A 20,821-nucleotide genomic window follows, 5' to 3' on the forward strand; every position below is an offset into this window, starting at 1 on the left:
TCAGATGATGACTGTTTAGTTGAAACATGTCGGGTGGACCCCTCACGACTGCCGCTACACGATTTACATGCTATTCCTATCTTCTGATAATGTGAGTTTGTTTTTTATTCTTAAATTTTAAATAAATCCAAGTTTAAACGTTATCACGCTATGTGAGTGTTTTTACCCCTCACATGCAACACGAATCATTCGCTTGGCTTATGGTGATGTATCCATTGATGAGGAAGCCGTGCTTATTACTTCCCCCTTTCTGTGTGGTGATGACATCTGACCAGATAAAACACCAAGACCTGTTGGTCATCAAGCCCTTTTGACCTGTATGGCATATGCCATTTCAGGCCACTATTTCTGGTAAGCCTCCATGATCTCTGGTGATGGTCCTGGCATTGATTTCAATCTTCCGTGCACTTCTGGTCTCCCTACGGTCCATTTATCTGCCAGGTTGCCGGGTCTAAACAATCCCTCTGCATGTTCAGGAGACACTTGTTCATCATCGCCTATGCACTGTTATCACAGACTTTTTGCTTTTTTATTATTATTTCACCTATTGTGATATGGACTTTTTACTTAATACCATCTTTGATGTTTTTTTCACTTATCATTTGAATTGGTGAATGTATACAAGTGTTATTGCTTTGTTCACTAGTTACTGTTACATCGGTTCACGTGGCATTTTTTGGTTTACACTGAAATGTTTGCTTTGAAGTCACTTAATTTTTAGGATTTTCTTATCATTTTGATGTATTTATTCATCACATAATTACGGAGCTTATAGCACCACACTTTTGAATTTTCTACATCACTAACCTAGTCTCAAAATACCAACCATATAGTTCTCTTAATTCCTCCCAAGACCTCCTGTTCTTTAGCTCCCTTGTCACCTCCTCCCATGCTCGGCTTCAGGACTTCTCCTGAATGTCTCCCATCCTCTGGAAATCCCTTCCCCAATCTGTCTGACTATCTCCTACTATGTGCACTTTTAGGCGATCCCTGAAAATTCCTCCTCTTTGAGTAAGCCTATCCTGCCTCTACCTAACAACTGTACTTTTATTTTCTCCATCAGCTCTTCCCTCACAGTTTCTACCTTTTGTATCATTTGACCTTTCCTTTTAAATTGTAAGCTCTAACGAGCAGGGCCCTCTGATTCCTCCTGTATTACATTGTATTGTAACTGTACTGTCTGCCCTCATTTTGCAAACTGTTTGTGCTATATAAAGCCTGTATAATATGACATAAAAATAATAATTCTGCATGCATTTTTTTTTCGCACAGTGCAGTTTGAGGCAACCCACTGCCTTGCACCACATGGTGGCCAATTGAACTTTATGAAATGTCTGTCTGACAATTCAATAACATTTGTTTTTAAGTGAATAGTGCACCGAGATAGGTGCACCAGAACTGCGCTGATCTGGCTGGACCGCACAGTACACCAGCCGCTGCATTGTAACATTGTGGCTGGTGTGAATTAGCCCTTAGTAATTTATTAGTGGTCCAAAATTTGTTTACATAAGTTTTAACATCTGTTTTCAGTTCAGTTCATTTTACATCAGTTTATGGCCCCTTACACACGGGCTGTCCGATCAGGTCCGCCTGTCAGTTTTTCAGGTGGACCTGATCCGACCCTCCAGTCTATTCTATGGAGCAGCGGCGGTCTGTTTCCACCGTATTGCCCCATAGAGAAGAGCGGAACTTGTGTCCATGTCTGCTCTGCATAGTGGAGTGGATCTGTTATCCGCCTGCTCAGCCAAGACCAGCGAAGAGATCCCCCACTGGGCAAGCTGATTTTGCTGCATGTCCGTTTCCATCCGATTGTCATCTGATCTGACCTGCTTGACGGATGGTGAATGTATCGCCATCAATCTGTTTTCAGCTGATTTTGTTGGATTGGATGCCAGGCGGGTGTCAGTGGAGACATGTCCGCATAGAGGATAATGGGTGATCCGATCAGATCCGCCTGAAAAACGGACAGGCAGATCTGATCGATCCAATCATGTGAAAGATGCCTAAAGACAGACATAAACAGAACTGATGTAAACAGACAGCATCCGTTTACATTTGTTCAGATCTGTCTCAGTGGAAAAGGATGTAGCCTTGTTCTGGTTAACAAAGCAGACCTAACATTTTTGCATACATTTAAAAACAGAAACTGTGAGTGGGAGCTGAGATTAAAATAAAAAAAGGTGAAAAGATACACAGATTTAATATTGTTATGTCCTGAGGGAGTTCACATTCGCATCTGTTTCTATCATGATAAAGTGTTTAGATTCTTACCTATTTCTTTTTTTTTTTTTCAATCTCTTTATTAATTTTCATTATATGAAATATATAAAAACTTTTCCATACATTAACATTTTTTTTTTAATCCCCCGGGTAACCCCCCTCCTCCTATTCCCCCTCCCCTACCTCTCTCATCCCTCCCCTACTCCTTCTCGTCTCCCGTTCCTCCCTGTCTACTAGACATGTGCAATTCGTTTTGTTACGAATTCGTTTTTTAATGAATTTCAACAAATTCATTCATTCAGAAATATGCGAATTAACGAAAACCCGTTTAACAAGTTTTTCCAAATATTCGTAAATTCGAAAATTTGTAAATTCGTACGTTCGTGCATTCGTAAATGCGTACATTCATACATTAGTAAATTTGTGCATTCCTAAATGCGTACATTCATACATTCGTAAATTCGGAAATCTGAAATAATAATTAACTAACAATAACTTTACTATTATTAACTATTAAATTATAGGTATTGTAATTTCCTTTCAAATTTGGCTGTTAGTGAACGTAACACATACAAATTTATCCGAAGTTACGAATTATCCGAAATAACGAATGCCGTATCCAAACGAATGAAACGTAATGAATTAATAATAAAAACTAACAATAATAATAATAATAATAAAAAGTTTTTATTCCTATTATTTATTATTAATTTGTTCCATTCCATTTGTTTAGATGCAGCATTCGTTATTTTGGATAATTCGTAACTTCGGATAAATTTGTATTTGTTACGTTCACTAACAGCCTAATTTGAAAGGAAATTACAATACCTATAATTTAATAGTCAGTTACTATTTCAGATTTTCGAATTTTCAGGATTTTGGATTTTCAAATTTTGAATTTACAAATGTCCGAATTTTCTAATTTACGAATGTACGAATTTACGAATATACGAATTTTCTAATTTACGAATATCCTGTTTCCGAATGTATGAATGTGCAAATGTACGAATTTCCGAATGTACGAATTTATGAATCTACGAATATACGAATGTATGAATGTAAGAATTTCCGAATGTACGAATTTATGAATTTACGATAATGCGAATGCATGAATGTGCGAATGTAGGAATTTACAAATGTACGGATGTACGAATTTACGAATTGCGATCATAACGAATGACCTGAAAAACGAAAAAAAAAAAGAAACAAATGAAACGAAAATGAACACATTTTTTGGCAGTGCACATGTCTACTGTCTACCCTCTTCGTCCGTTCCCATCATCTCTACAAATCTCCTTGTGTGCTTAAATTCCTTCCACATTTTCCAAATATTTTCAAATCCTTCCATTTCCTCATCTCCAGTATATCTTACATATTCCATATTGTAAATAAAATTTATTCTTTTACACCAGCTTCTGATCGTGGGACTTTCCACTGTCGAGGGATTAAACTTTTTGCTGCGTTCATCAGATGGGGAACCAATGTCCTATTCTATTGCTTTATTGACATTTCTACCCCATGAAACAAACACCTTCAGGGTTCCTCCGGTACCTCTATATTAGTAATCTCTTTTATCCCTTGCAACACCTCTCTCCAGAATTTTTTAATATATGTGGGCCATGGTTCCCACAGCATTGCATCCATGCCAGCAAAACCTTGTTGTCTCACTTTGGTATTTGTGTGCTACCTCTGGTGTTATATACCAGCGTGAAAATCATTTATAATTCATTTCAATGGCATTGCTGTCTATTGCCGTGCTGTGTACCATTTTATTTATTTTTTTTTGTTTCATAAATACCATTTTAAATATGTTTTCCAAATGTAAATCTTTTTCTCGCTTTCCCAATTCTCTTTCCCATTTCACTATAAACGGCGGTACCTCCGGCCCCTAAATTCCCACTTATATTTTATATATCCGGGAGATCCCATTCCTCGTAATTGCTGCTGCACATAAGCGTTCAAACGGCAATAGGTTCTCTCCAGATCAAATTGGTTGCGGCAACGTAGATACAAAATGTTTCAGCTATGTACCGCCATTCATCTACTACCATTAATTCTTTTTTGCGTTTTAGTTCCTGTAGTGTATATTGCCCCTTTTTCCATTATATCTTTTAATTGTGCATTTTCATTTTTTATTCATTTCCCAAACCACTTCCCTTTCCCTGGTGCAAAAAAATGAGTTTCTATTAGTGGTATTAAAGGTGAGTTAAATTCACATTTTCCTGTATTTGTATGTGATCCCAGATTGCAAAAACTTTCTGAGTTATTTGGTGTATATTTTCACTTAATTCTTTAAATTGTGATGGTATCCATATTATCTTCCCCAGGGGTTCATTACTAATAGTGTTTGCCAATTCCACCCATCTTTTTTCTTTATTTTTTACCCATTCTAACACCAGTGAAAGCAATGCTGCATTATAGTAATTTTTGAAACAAGGCACCCCCAATCCCCCTTGCCGTTTATCCTTATTCAAAACTAGGTAGCTTATCCTTGGCTATGCCCAATGCAATTTTTACTCCTAGGTATTTTAATTCCTTTTCCTTCCATGTAAATGGGAACTTTCTTTTCAGGGTCAGCTCTTCCCGTTTCCTCACGTTGATATTCAGAATTTCTGATTTAGAGGGATTCATTTTAAGATTTGAGATTTCTCCGTAAGACTTTAATAGCGTCATTAATTTGGGTAATGTTATCCTAGGCCTATCTACATAAAAACAAAATGTCATCTGCGTACGCAGCTATTTTATGTTCTTCCTCTCCTATCTTAATTCCGCTTATATTTGGGTTCTTTCTAATTCCTGCTAGGAGCAGTTCCAATGACAAAACAAATAATAGAGGGGACAGGGGGCCCCCCTGTCTCGTTCCATTATGCATCTCAAAAGGTAGTGATAATGTCCCATTGATCTTTACCCTGGCTGTGGGGTGGTTGTATAATGCCTTAATCCAATGGGTCATCCTTGAGCCTATTCCCATTGCCTCCAGAGTACTCATCATAAATCCCCAGTCTACCCTATCAAATGCTTTTTCAGCGTCTATTGAGAGGAGTAGTCCTGGGGATCTACCTTCTTTCCCACTTGGTCGGCATGCACCAAATCGTTCATTACTGCTTTCATCCTACTTGGCAACACTTTAGCAAATAGTTTTGTGTCGGCATTTAGTAATGAAATAGGCCTATAACTTGAGCATATGGTGGCATCTTTTCCTTCCTTTGGGATAATAGTAATTGCGGCTGCAAACGCTTCCCTTTTAATTACTCAACTTGTACCTATCCCATTCATATATGAGCATAGTCTAGGCACTAAGATTTCTTTAAACTTTTTATAATAGTATGCCGTAAGTCCATCTGGACCTGGACTTTTCCCTGTTGCAGTGTTTTTTAGGGCTCGACCTATTTCTTTTACGCATTTACAAAACACACACATCGCTTATGGGCCGGTTCACTCTGGGAATTACACAGGAACAGGGCGGTGCTACTGCTAGGCGAACTAGGCAGCCGCCTAGGGCGCACTGCAGCCGAGGATGCAGCCACAGCCCAGACAGCTGGTGTGCCTCACACAGGTAATGTCATGTGCGTCCACCTGCTTTAGAACTACGGGTGCAGCATGTTCAAACATCCTCCAACTCCGCTCTGAATGTGTCATGTCTAATGTATGCTGGGTTTGCATGTGGCAGATAATATCACAAAAATTTTCAGTAGTGTGCTAAATATTTTATACTGGGTATATACAGTATCTCACAAAAGTAAGTACACCCCTCACATTTTTGTAAATATTGTTTATATCTTTTCATGTGACAACACTGAAGAAATGACTCTTTGCTACAATGTAGTAGTGAGTGTACAGCTTGTATAGCAGTGTAAATTTGCTGTCTCTTCAATGTAACTCAACACACAGCCATTAATGTCTAAACTGCTGGCAACAAAAGTGAGTACACCCCTAAGTGAAAATGTCCAGATTGGATCCAAAGTGTCAATATTTTGTGTGGCCACCATTATTTTCCATTACTGCCTTAACCCTCTTGGGCATGGAGTTCACCAGAGCTTCACAGGTTGCCACTGGAGTCCTCTTCCACTTCTCCATGACGACATCACAGAGCTGGTGGATATTAGAGACCTTGCGCTCCTCCACCTTACGTTTGAGGACGCCCCACAGATGCTCAATAGGGTTTAGGTCTGGAGACATGCTTGGCCAGTCCATCACCTTTACCCTCAGCTTCTTTAACAAGGCAGCGGTCATCTTGGAGGTGTGTTTGGGGTCGTTATCATGTTGGAATACTGCCCTGCGGCCCAGTCTCTGAGGGGAGGGGATCGTGCTGTGCTTCAGTATGTCACAGTACATGTTGGCATTCATGGTTCCCTCAATGAACTGTAGCTCCCCAGTGCCAGCAGCACTCATGCAGCCTTAGACCATGATACTCCCACAACCATGCTTGACTGTAGGCAAGACACACTTTTGTACTCCTCACCTGGTGGCCGCCACACATGCTTGACACCATTTGAACCAAATACGTTTATCTTGGTCTCATTAGACCACAGGACATGGTTCCAGTAATCCATGTCCTTAGTCTGCTTGTCTTCAGCAAACTGTTTGCGGCTTCCTTGTGCATCATCTTTAGAAGAAGCTTCCTTCCGGGACGACAGCCATGCAGACAAATTTGATGCAGTGTGCGGCGTAAGGTCTGAGCACTGACAGGCTAACCCTCCACCACTTCAACTTCTGCAGCAATGCTGGCAGCACTCATACGTCTATTTCCCAAAGACAACCTCTGGGTATGATGCTGAGCACGTGCACTCAACTGCTTTGGTCAAGCATGGCGAGGCCACTTCTGAGTGGCACCTATCCTGTTAAATCACTGTATGGTCTTGGCCACTGTGCTGCAGCTCAGTTTCAGGGTCTTGGCAATCTTCTTATAGCCTAGGCCATCTTTATGTAGAGCAACAATTCTTTTTTTCAGATTCTCAGAGAGTTCTTTGCCATGAAGTGCCATGTTGAACTTCCAGTGACCAGTACGCGAGAGTGAGAGCAATAACACCAAATTTAACCAGTGGCGTCACTAGGGTCGGTGTCACCCGGTGCGATAAAACATGGTGTCACCCCCCCACTCCAACTATAGTCGCCCCCCAGTACAGACCCCCCTCCACTAAGTAAAGACCCCCCCCGTCAGTGCAGACCCTCTACGAAGTATAAACCCCCTCCATCAGTATAGACCACCCCCCTCGGTAAAGACCCCCCTCCCACAGTATAGACCTCCCCCTTCCTCAGTATAGACCCCCCTCAGTATAGACCCCCCTCCATTAGTACAGACCCCCCCAGAACAAACAACCCCCCTCCATAACAAACCACCCCCCTCCATTAGTACAGACCCCCCCAGAACAAACCACCCCCACCATTAGTACCGACTCCCCCCCCCCAGAACAAACCACCTCCCTCCTCCATTAGTACAAACCAGCCCCCTCCATTAGTACAGAACCCCTCAAAACAAACCACTCCCCTCCATTAGTACAGACCACCCCCCCTCCATTAGTACAGAACCCCCCAAAACAAACCACCCCCCCTCCATTAGTACAGACCCGCCAGAACAAACCACCCCCCTCCATTAGTACAGACCCCCCCAGAACAAACCACCTCCCTCCATTAGTACAGACCACCCCCCCTCCATTAGTACAGACCCCCCCAGAACAAACCCCCCCCACCATTAGTACAGACCCCCCCAGAACAAACCACCCCCCCTCCATTAGTACAGACCCCCCCAGAACAAACCACCCCCCCTCCATTAGTACAGACCCCCCCAGAACAAACCACCCCCCCACCATTAGTAAAGACCCCCCCAGAACAAACCACCCCCCCTCCATTAGTACAGACCCCCCAAGAACAAACCACCCCCCCTACATTAGTACAGCCCCCCTAGAACAAACCACCCCCCTCCATAAGTACAGACCCCCCCAGAACAAACCACCCCCTTCCATATGATATAGCTGTAACCAGCAGCATAAACCAACCTCATCAGCAAGCCCCACTCCCCCCACCCCACAACATCTCACCTCAGGCAGCGGAGGACATCCCCCCCATCTCAAGCCGACACCCCCAGCCCGTTACCGCACCAGCTTGGGCGGCTCAGGTGCACAGAACACCCGGGCGGAGAGGAGGAGAGAGACAGAGTGCAGCCGCGCCGCCTGGGTGGAGAGCAGCTGCAGATCGAGACAGGCTTGGGCAGGAGTCAGAGAGGAGGAGGAGAACACATGGCAGGCATGGCCGCGGCGCTGGAGGTGTGTCCCGGCTGAAGGAAAAAAAAATACTGCCAAAGGGAGCCAGGGCTTTCATTACCCTCGGGATGGTGTCAACCCTCTAGTGGGTGGCACCTGGTGTGGACCGCACCTCCCGCCCCCATCTAGCAATGCCACTGAATTTAACACACTTGCGCCGCATTCACACCTGAAACCTTTTAACACTAATGAGTCACATGACACTGGGGAAGGAAAATGGCTAATAGGTCCCAATTTGGACATTTTCACTTACGGATGTACTCACTTTTGCTGCCAGTGGTTTAGAAATTAATGGCTGTGTGTAATTTTGAGGGGACAGCAAATTTACACTGTTATACAAGCTGTACACTCACTACTTTAGATTGTAGCAAAGTGTCATTTCTTCAGTGCTGTCACAGGAAAAGATAGAATAAAATATTTACAAAAATGTGAGGGGTGTACTCACTTTTGTGAGATACTCAATATCATACTGGACACAGGGAATCAATCCTTGGGCAGGATGCCCCTACTTGTTTACTTGTTTTCACATTTTTTTATTTGGGGGGGGGGGGGGGTGCAAGTAGCTGGTCTTACACAGGGCACAAAATAGTCTAGCACTGGCCCTGCACAGGAATGCACTGTGCGTTTCTGTCTGATCTACATGCAGTTCTGTGCTGTGCAGTGCAGTTTCAGCCCATTTATTTTGAATGGGCTGAAGTTGCACCACACTGCAACTAAAGTAGCGCATGCATTACTTTTGCAAACTCACTGCAACCGCATTGCATGATACTTTTGTACCATGAGATCCGGTGCAGGCAAACGCACTGTGTATGCGACCTGCATCTGGGATGTCATTAACTCAATATTGACACCTGCTGAAGATCACAACTGCAGTGCTTTTTCCTGCACCACGTTCTGGTGTAAATTGGCCCTTGGTGCCGGTTCACACTGCAGCGTTGTCGGAGATCGGATGTGATTCGCACCGGACTTCAGTGCAAATCACATGCGATCTCTGTGCGATGCGATTTCAGCCATACAGATAGTATGGCTGAATTTTGCATCGCATTCGGAACAAACTCGCACAGGACCCTTTTTTTTGGTCCGCAGCAAAATCGGATCGCATGGGTGTTCACGCCCATGCGATCCGATTCCTGTCCGTGTTTGCAGATCACACTTCGATATGCAAACTGATTTGGGAGGGTCATTAACTTTTAATTGACACTCCCAGCATTTCGCATAGGGCAGTGTGAACTACAGCTGGGAGACATGCGAGGCAGTAGATTTGCAGGGTTCCCGCATCGCTGCAGTGTGAACTGGCCCTTAGGTCCCATTTGCACATGAGCACAGCGTTTTCAGGCAGAAAGTCGCACGATTTTACCGCAATGTTTGCCTCGATTTTGTACAGGTCAAAGGGTCACCAATGTAAAAAGCAGAAAAACGCCCAAATCTGCCTAAAAAAAAGTTCCAGAACTTGTTTGAGCTTCAGGTGTTTTGGAGCTTCTGGCTTCAGGCGTTTTGGAGAGGAGATGTGAACCATCTCCATAGAGAATAATTGATTTTTTCCCCTCCAACGTTTTGTAGCTTCAGGCTTCAAGCTACAAAACGTCAAACGTCAAGGTGTGAATGGGGCCTAATGTGAACTCTCAGATTTGTTTATAGTATCTTTTTTATTTTAACTTTTGTGCCAGTGAATTAAAACTGCTGCAACTGACCTGCTCTATTGTGACGTGTTATTTACTACAATCCTTAGTGCCGGTTCACACTACAGCGACCTGAAAGTTGACACGACTTTGCCAGGCAACTTCGAGGCAACTTCAAGACAACTTAAAGGCAACTTTGAAGCAACTTTAGGGAATTCCTGGGTAATCTTCCTGTAATATTGGATCCAAATCACATCAATTAAGATAAGGATCCAACTTGGAGGCAACTTCCATTGAAATCTATGGGTACAAGTCGGCTAGAAGTCACCTTGAAGTAGTAGAGGAACCTTTTCTGAAGTCGGAGCAACTTCAGTAGTGTACATTAAGACAGCTCTCATTCACTTCAATGGAATTTCTTATGTCCAGTGACTTGGGGCGACTTGAGGTTTGACAAGTCAGATCCCAAGTCGCTGTAGTGTGAACCGGCACATATTGTTACTTGTATATTATTTGTTGCTACTTCAGACAGTCAGAAGTCACTTCTAGTATATTAACAACATCATGCCCTAACAAGGAACTTCTCTTATTTGTCTTGGGAGCACTCTATACAAACCATCCCAAAGATGCTGCTTGCAGGACATTTCTGACCGTCCCGCAAGTGCACCGCCCGGGTGTGAAAACACCCATTGTAATGAATGGGAGGCAGTTTTCAGGCGCTTTACAGGTGCTATTTCTAGGGCTAAAATACCTGAAAACTCCCTCAGTGTGAAAAGGGTCTTAAAAACAATACTTTGTTGGACATGGCAGAAATCTCCTGTGCTGTACTCTTATTAATTACATTGAGCCCTGGTTCACATTGATGCAATTTGGCATGCGATTTGACATGTGAAATCGCATGCCAGATCAGGGGCTATTGTCCGCAATGGAACGGTCCGAATCTGTGCAACCCCGACTTTGCGGCACCGCACCAATTCCCAAAAGTAGTTTCTGTACTACTTTTGGCGATTTCAAGTGCAATTTCAATAGACATCTGTGCATGAAACCGCACAGATGTCTCTTTAATATACGTCAGACTGACATGCGGGAATGAAATCGTGCGAGTTCAGCTGAACGTGCACGATTTCAATCCTGCAGCAGTGTGAACCAGGGCTAAAGGCTTGTACACACGGTATGAAAATCAGAAGGGAAAAGTCTGAAGATGAGCTGTCTACGGATTTTCGGATCTTTAGTACGGTGCATTCAGCAGACAATTTGACTTTTACATCAGACAAAAGCTGGATGTGCAGACTATAAAACTTTTGTCTGATGTGAACTCAACGTCTGATTTTCGGATGGTCAGTACATAAATCGTCACACAAAAGTTGAAAGTACAACCACGCATGCTCAGAATCAAGGAACGAGCCGTAAGAGTTTGGTCTTCTAAACTACCATTCTTATGTCCCGTACACACGGTCGGATTTTCCGATGGAAAATGTGTGATAGGACCTTGTTGTCGGAAATTCCAACCGTGTGTAGGCTCCATCACACATTTTCCATCGGATTTTCCGACACACAAAGTTTGAGAGCAGGATATAAAATTTTCCGACAACAAAATCCGTTGTCGGAAATTCCGATCGTGTGTACACAAATCCGACGGACAAAGTGCCACGCATGCTCAGAATAAATAAAGAGATGAAAGCTATTGGCCACTGCCCCGTTTATAGTTCCGACGTACGTGTTTTACGTCCGACAACTTTGTGTGACCGTGTGTATGCAAGACAAGTTTGAGCCAACATCCGTTGGAAAAAATCCTAGGATTTTGTTGTCGGAATGTCCGAACAAAGTCCGATCGTGTGTACGGGGCATTAGTCTAGAATTAACATTCGTGATGCGGCAATTGATGAAATGTCGAAATGCAGAGCGTATTCTCATCTTCTTTAATGGAATAATAATCAAGCTGCTTTGCTGGTGATATTGATGGAGTTATGACAAACGTATTTTAAAAGGCATTTGTTTTGCAGTGATATAAATAATATTAATATTATGGTTGTTGTTTGATTTTTTGGGGAAGTTACCACAACACCATTATCCCTGAGTTGTCCCTTGTTAATTTTCCATTGTGTTTTTTTTTAATGTAACTGCCTACTCCCAAACTGTCATTTGAAGAAAAACACATAGCGAAGTTTTATTCTACACAATTTTTTATTGTAGGAAAAATATGCATGTAGACCAAAAAAGGAGCTGAGCTGGAAAAAACTTACAGCATGCATGAAGACAAAGAGGACATTCACAGCATATTACAATATTGATAATTATGTAATCATAACATGAAATAAAAACCATTAGCAAACAGAAATACATAGCATGTGATCTTAAAGATAAAACCTACCCTAATATAGTTCTTCTGCAGCACTTGAATGATGGCCGAGCAGGTCTCTGGAATAATGACTCCATGAGCCTGGGGGGGGGATCCCAGTAGTAAATTTAAGATCCTGGAGGCTTTTACCCGTTGCCAAGTACTGCAAGGTGGCTATGAGCCTTTGCTCAGGAGTGATGGAAAGCTTCATACATGTGTCCTGCTTCTTAATATAGGGGGTCACCAATGCCAAGAGGTGGTGAAAGCAGCGGTCCGTCATCCGGAGATAATTCCGAAAATCATCCGGATTCTCCTCCTGGAGCTCCCCCACAGCAAAGGCATATGGCATAATTGCTCACGATTAAGCAACCAATTTTTGGTCCAAGAACTTCTCTTCCTCCTGTTCCTGGAAAGGACTTGGGTCAAAGCAATGACTCCTAGCCCAATAACCGCACGTTCTCTCCTCTTATTTCACAACATGGCTGGTTGACGAACAAATACTCAGGAATGATCTGAAAGTCACGAATTAACACTCACCAAACTTCTACTAACAGGAAATTAGCAGAAGGAATCCAAAGGGTGGCGCTTGAGAAATTAACTTTCTCCTTATACTCTCATAGTACGTCACTACTTTCATGTTTGTCAAACGACAATGTTAGTATGCTATACAAAATCCTGCACACGCCCTTTTGTCAAAAATCAGACGCTCGGTCGTCCAACAATCAGTGTACGAGGCTTAGGGTCGGTTCACACTACAACGACTTGGGATACGACTTGTCAGCCCTCAAGTCGCCCCAAGTCGCTTGACATTGGGAATTGCATTATAGTCAATGAGAGCTGTCTTAATGTACACTACTCATCATGCCCCGGGCCGTGACGTCATAAGGGGCGGGGTCACCGGGTGACATCACCCAGTGACCACGCCCCATGCCTATATAAGTCAATGCGCACCGCGTACACAGCATTACAGCGGGAGAGAGTGTTGTGTCAACATCGGAAGAAGAGAAGAGGGAACAAGACGATGGAGAAGACCGGGCCACCGCTAGCAAGAGAGCGGCAAAACAGCAGAAGATAGCGGAGGAGCCCGGCAGAAGAACCGGAGAGCGGGAGAAGAACCAGACACCGGAAGAAAAGGCCGGAGACAGTGGAGAAGTCGGGAGAGACCCCTGAAGTCGGAAGAAGATGGGGCTCCCGGATTCCGATAAGCCACCCTCCCGCAGACCCCGGCAACCAATGGCCAGGGTTGTTGGGAAGAGGCCCTTGTCCTCATCAACATAGGGACAAGGTGCTTTGGGGTGGGGGGGCCACAGGGTGCCCCCCTTCCCCAAAGCACCCACCCCCCCCCATGTTGAGGGCATGCGGCCTGGTACGGTTCAGGGGGGGGGGCGCTCGCTCATCCCCACCCCCTTTCCTGACAGGCCGGGCTGCGTGCTCAGATAAGGGTCTGGTATGGATTTTGGGGAGGACCCCCACTCCGTTCTTTTGGCGTAAGGGGTTCCCCTTAACATCCATACCAGACCTAAGGGCCTGGTATGTTCCTGGAGGGGAATTCCCTCTCGCGCTCGCTGCAATAGGAAAATGTGTTTTTCCTATTGCAGCGAGAGCCAGATGTACAGTACCCTGTTGCTGAGAACCAGCGCGAAACACATTCTCATGGGCAGGTACTGTATGTCACAAGAGCTGATTAGCTCTGATTGGCCACAGGCAAAGTCGCCTGTCCTGGGGGCGACTTGAAGTCGTGTTGTAAGTCGCCCAAAGTCGCGCTGAAGTCATGTTGAAGTCGTGTTGAAGTCGCCTTGCAAAGTCGCGCTGAAGTCGTGTTGCCCCTGTGTGAGTCGGCACTTAAGGTTGATTTACTTAAACTGGAGTGTGCACAATCTGGTGCAGCTGTGCATGGTAGCCAATCAGTTTCTAACTTCAGCTTGTTCAATTAAGCTTTGACAAAAAAAAAACCTGTAAGCTGATTGGTTTCTATGCACAGCTGCCCCAGATTTTGCACGCTCCAGTTTTAGTAAAGCTACCCCATTGTTCTCAGCTATATCTAGGGGCTACAGTACCCCATCCTCTAGATTATGAAGAATAAGAGAGAGAGACCAGGTTCTGTAGTCCTATCTTGTTTCTGTTCCAATACAGAAGAATGAGTGAGCATTGTTATCCAAGGACTGGAAATATTTTAGTAGCAGAATCACAAAATGAAAATGAAGCAAATAGGCTGAAAAAAGAAAACTAATGTAACCACCACATCTAAGGACCACCATGCTTCCACATATTAAATCATATCATTCTGCAAAACCTTTATTTACCTTTCTTATTTTTGGGTGGTATAAGGAAGATTTTATTGCTGCCTGTTTCCCTTTTGGGGAGAATGTGATTATTGTCCAAGACAGAAAGTGAGGGCTATCCAAAATGTTAGATTTGTCCCCAGAATAAGGGCCGGATCTGCTCCGGATGCATTTCTGCATGTGCGTTTATTGATGCGTTCCAGTGTGTTTTTGATGCATTTCCGGATGCTTTTTTTTTTCACTGTACTGGGGTCTAATGCGATTTCGATGTTTTCTGGTGTGTTTTACCACATTCCAGTACAATCCACAGCAGGAAAAAATGCAGAATGTTGTACTTTTTGCTGGAACTGGAATGCCCTGTAACTGACTGCAGTGGTGGGAACTATGCCATTGGAAACCATATAACCTACTTTCCATGCGCTTTTGATGCAGAAAAAAAAACGCACTGGACTGCATATGGTGTGATCTGGCCCTTAAAGGTAAATGGAAGTCTTCCAAACGGGACACCTGTTCTGGGGTAAAATGTGTAGGATTTTCCTTAACTGCCTGGTATGTGTACAACGAAAAATAAACTGGCAGGTGTTTTAAACATTCCTTACTCTAACCAAAAATAAGTTTTAGCTATACAAACAGTTTAAATTTTAGTTTTTGGGTTTAGATCTACTTTAACCTCTGATTCAATACATAAAAATGGATCTGCTCTTGGTTTGAAAAAGAACAGTGTATGGTCTACTGCTAATATGATTTTTATTCTTAATCAATAAAGTATGGTTTTAAAGATCATTGACCCCCAAGCTGAATTTCATTATCCTCATTAATTACAGGGTTTAAGTTATTTGTTACAACTGACTAAAAGGGACAGTTTAGCTGGGTACACATTGAGCAAAATTTGGTCGGTTCAGCAGGAACCAGCCAAATTTCATTCTGTGTGTAGCCTTCCCAGATCAACAGAAGCAGAATTTTAAATTGGCTTCTATTGAACAGGACTGCTAGAAAACCTTGACTGATAGATGCCTCCGCAGCAGTGGCGACTGGTGTTTTTTTGTTTGGGGGGGGGGGGCGTAAAACAACCACCCCCTCTGCGGTACCTCAAATCCCCCCCGCCACTGTTTGCCGGACCACCGGCACTTACCCAATCGGCAGGCACCTCGGGGATCATCGGGCAGGGGGACAGGCATCTTGCAGCGTCTTCCGTGTCCTCTTCCCTTCTAAGATCACGGCGGCTTTCGCCGTGCGTCTCCTCCCCTCCTCCGAGGGGTCCAATAGGATCGCCTAACCTTTCAGCCAATCAGGATACGGGTAACAGACTTGCTCTTCCTGATTGGCGGAGAGGCAATTCCGTGTTAGAAAAGCAAATATTCATTTGCTTTTCTAAAACATCTGGGTGAACTCTGAGTCCACCCTATTTTGAAGCCTATTAGATCTTATGGTTCTAATCAGGTGCTTCAAAAATACACCCCCGCCTCTGTAATTCAGGCGCCTGGCGTCCACAAAATGCCTGAATAGGGGGTGGCAGCGGCGGCCATGGATAGATTCATACTATGCATGAATCCATCCATTATTCATAAAGGGGGGGTGGCGAGGATAGAGGGGGCAGCACCCGTGCGCCCTTAATGCACAGGCCGCCCCTGCTCCACAATGATAGCCTACGACTGACAGGCAGAGACTGTGATAAGTAGACAAGAAGTGAAAGTCAGTGATGGACAGTTCTATTTATAAATCATTTGTTGGACGAATGTCACACACAATTGTGCAGGCTGGACAAATTTTCCCTGTATTTTCTAAACTGGTATCATTTCTATAATCATCAGCTCCGTCTAGTGGCCAAAATGTGGTATAGTTTTCTAAATTACCCAAATGAGAAAATATACCAATTTTTTTTGCCACCAGATAGAACCGACAATGATAGAAATTAATCCATTACAAAAATACCATCCAGCCTACACAATGTGTGTGATGTTCATCCAATGAATGTTCTATAAAAAGACCCCATAATGTACAAAATAAAAGCAGTCCGTATAAGAGGTAATAAATAGGTGTATTTTATAGACCTGACTGTGTTTTTACAAGCCCATTTCTACAACAAAGTTCTTACCAAAGCATTCACATCCTCTGATTTAAAAATCAGCATACGTATTTCATCAGGGTCTCCATTAAAGATTGCTTGGATAAGGGGAGGCTAATGCAAGGATAAAACAAGAACAATTAATGCAGTGTCCACAAGAACAAATATATCAAAAAACGACATCAGACAACAAAATACAACACATCAATACAGTATGTTAAAGATTTAATAAATGAAAGTTCAGCTTTAAAGTTCAGCTTTAATGCTAAATTCATCTAACTATAACCCTTAGTTGTAATGACTACTTCAAACCTCATGGTCCTAAATGACCTAGTTTTCTGGGAATGACAATGGAAGTAAAGCTGGCCATACATGCGGAGGTTTATTTTGGTTCTGTGTTGCCCTAGGCAAGACTAAAATTTGCCCCCCCCCCATCTAAATTTGTCCCACCTCAGCCACTTTAAAATTGCGCACGCCCATGCAACGCCGCCAAACTACAACGTGCATTTTACTATACATAGGCGATGCTTTAAAAGCCTTTACAGGTTACCACTTTAGATCTACACAGGAGGTCTGGTGCTAGAATTACTGCCCATGATCTGACATTCACGGTGATACCTCACATGTGCAGGACGATGGCTGTTTGCGTGCATATGGGACTGACATGTACGTTCGCCTTTGCAGGGACAGGGGCACTTTACATTTTTTTTTTTTACTTATTCATTTTTTATTTTTTTGGTTACACTGTTGCTATTTTTTTATTACTTTTATTACTTTTGTTGCTGTACACATTCTTGTCACAGCAATAGACATGTGACAGGTACTCTTTATGTAGACATCTGGGGTCTATAAGAAACCAAATCTCTCTTCTGCCCTTAAAAGCATTCAAAACACCAAGATCAGTGTTTTTAAATGCTTTCAATTTTTAAAAATGATGTCGATGGTTTCCAAGTAAACCGGAAGTGATGCCATCGCTTCCGGTTTACTTTTACAAACAGCCAATCAAAGCCGGTCCTGGCTTCGCTTGGCTGTATGGCCAGCTGGCAGATGCTAATTGATTGGGTCTCCCAGTAGGGCGAGAGGGCCCGAGAGAGCCCCAGAAGGAGGTGGTGGTGGGGGGGTTTGCGTCCCCTCTCACTGCTTGTAATAGCAATCTGGCTTTATTGTCATTATATAAAAACATACAACAAAATTGTAATTTGCATTTCCTGAATGGTGCATGAAATAATTAACACAGTTACACAACAATAGAAAGCTCTATACACAATAATAATAATTAAACCTACTGTATATACAAAAGAATAAAAGAGTATTTATAGTATGTAAAAATAACCAATTACTCATGTAATTAATGATTTAGCCATAGATGTAAAACAGTCAATTTCGGTGCAGAGGATCCAGGTGCAAGAGGGGTTCGCTTTACTTTAGGGAGGGTTAGTGTAAAGGTGGAGTTAGTTAGTGTCATAGGGGTAGGGCATAGTATTCTGAGTCAAGAGATCTGCAAAAATACACTTCCTAGAAGTGCACCCATTTGATTATTTTCAGAGAGGGTACAAATACTGCTTTCAATTTAATGAACAGGAACATGTCTGCTAAAACTGTCATGCATCTGTTTCCATTAGTTGTACAAAGATGTCCTCTTACTATAGGCAACTGCAACACTGAACACCTCATGAACATCTCATATTGACTGAGTATTCAATGTAATAAACATAAAACTGCCACAAAAGCAATTTTGTAATTTAGCCTTGGTTCACACTGGTGCATTTTGACATGTCAAATTGGCGGCAATTACCAGCAATGGCACCGTCCTAATCGGTCCAACGATGCATTTGCGGCTCCACACCAATTTCAAAAAGTAGTTTCTGTACTACTTTTTGTGATTTCGGGGTGCGATTTCAATAGACATTCATGCAGAAACCCGCACAGATGTCTGTGATATCGGCTTCATTCCCGCAGCTCAATGTGAAGCAGGGCTTAATGTTATTAACCACTTCAGCACCAGAAGATTTTACCCCCCTTCCTGACCAGAGCCTTTTTGCGCTATAAACAAAAAAAATGAGCGACAATTTTGAAAAAAAAACTATATTTTTTACTTTTTGCTATAATAAATATCACCCACAAAAACAAATTTCTTCATCAGTTTAGGCCAATATGTATTCTTCTACATATTTTTGGTAAAAAAATTGCAATAAGCGTACATTGATTGGTTTGTGCAAAAGTTATAGCGTCTACAAACGATGGGAAAGATTTATGGCATTTTTATTCATTTCTTTTTTTTAACTAGTAATGGCGGTGATCTGCGATTTTTAGCGGTATTGCGACGGACAGATCTAACACTTTTGACACATTTTTAGGACCATTGACAATTATACAGCGCTATAAAAATGCACTAATTACTGTGTAAATGTCACTGGCAGGGAAGGGGTTAACAATAGAGGGCGATCAAGGGGTTCCCACAGTGTGTTTTAACTGTATGGGGATAGGACTGAGTAGGAGAGGAGGTCTATCGCTGTTCCTACTTACTAGGAACAAATGACATGTCTCCTCTCCTCTGACATCACAGGTATTTGTGTGTTTACACACACAAATCCCCGTGCTGGCACTCGTTGTAGTGAGCATGCATGAGATGGAGCACATGATGTTGTGGGTTCAACTGGATGAACTTGTGTCCTTTCACAACTGGACTAATTATGTAACATGATGACTCGTGGCTCATCTCACGCATGTGTCGTATGACATTACAATAATCTTTAGAAAAAAGGGGAAAGCCTTTTTTTTTTTTTTTTTAAACAGAAGAATATAATGTTGTATGGCAAAAGTGCTAAATGAGCTAAAAGATGTCATGTGCTTCATCTCGCACATGCACACTATGACAATACTCACATATTGGCTACAGGATCCCCTTTAACCACTTAAGGACCGATTCTCTTTCTTAGATTTGTTGTTTACAAGTTAAAAACAGTTTTTTTTTGCTAGAAAATTACTTAGAACCCCCAAACATTATACATTTTTTTTCTAACACCCTAGAGAATAAAATGTCGGTTGTTGCAATACTTTTTGTCACACCGTATTTGCGCAGCAGTCTTACAAGCGCACTTTTTTTGGAAAAAATGCACTTTTTTAATGAAAAAATAAGACAACAGTAAAGTTAGCCCAATTTTTATTTATATTGTGAAAGAAAAATGTTACGCAGAGTAAACTGATACCCAACATGTTGCTCGTGGAATGGCGACAAACTTTTACCCTTAAAAATCTCCATAGGCGTAGTTTAAAAAATTCTACAGGTTGCATGTTTTGAGCTACAGAGGAGGTCTAGGGCTAGAATTATTGCCCTCGCCCTACCGATCACTGCGAAACCTCACATGTGTGGTTTGAACACCGTTTTCATATGCGGGCGCTACTCACATTTGCATTCGCTTCTGCACACGAGCTCGGTGGGACGGGACGCATTTAAATACATTTTTTTTCCTTATTTATTTTACTTTTTATTTTTATTTTTACACAAAATTTGTGTTACTTTTATTCCTATTACAATGGAAACATCCCTTGTAATAGAAAAAAAGCATGACAGGACCTCTTAAATATGAGATCTGGGGTCAAAAAGACCTCAGATCTCATATTTACACTAAAATGCAATAAAAAAAAAAAAAAAAAAAAAAGAAAACAAAAGTTGTCATTTGAAAAATTTTTTTCAAAAAATGGCCCTTTAAGAGCTATGGGCGGAAGTGACGTTTTGACGTCGCTTCCGCCCTACAATGGTATGGAGATGAGTGGGGGCCATCTTCCATACCTAGCAAGGACAAGGATCCGATCGCCTCCGCCACTACCGACGGCTCCGGTAAGCGGCTGAGGGCACCGGAGAGCGGTGGGAGGGGGGCCCCTCTCCTGCCGCCGATAGAAGTGATCTTGCGGCGAATCCGCCGTAGGGACCACTATTATCGGAAACCGGACTGCCCGCCAAAGAAGAGGATACCAGGGTTATGGCAGCTAGCTGCTGCCATAACAAAGATATCCCTCTTCAAAGTTAGGACGTATAT

General features: G+C 42.7%; 1 protein-coding gene across 4 annotated transcripts in view; it reads right to left on the minus strand.

Annotated features, from left to right (window-relative positions):
* ANKRD44 (ankyrin repeat domain 44) overlaps nucleotides 1-20,821 on the minus strand; it is a 232,672-nt gene that overhangs the window by 155,449 nt on the left and 56,402 nt on the right. For all 4 annotated transcript variants that reach the window (XM_073633150.1, XM_073633149.1, XM_073633148.1 and 1 more), the window contains exon 2: nucleotides 16,812-16,895. In XM_073633150.1, coding sequence (XP_073489251.1) covers nucleotides 16,812-16,895 — 84 coding nt within the window. The remainder of the gene's footprint in view (nucleotides 1-16,811; nucleotides 16,896-20,821) is intronic.

This window comes from Aquarana catesbeiana, linkage group LG06, assembly GCF_042186555.1.
Source record: "Aquarana catesbeiana isolate 2022-GZ linkage group LG06, ASM4218655v1, whole genome shotgun sequence".
NCBI lineage: Eukaryota > Metazoa > Chordata > Amphibia > Anura > Ranidae > Aquarana > Aquarana catesbeiana.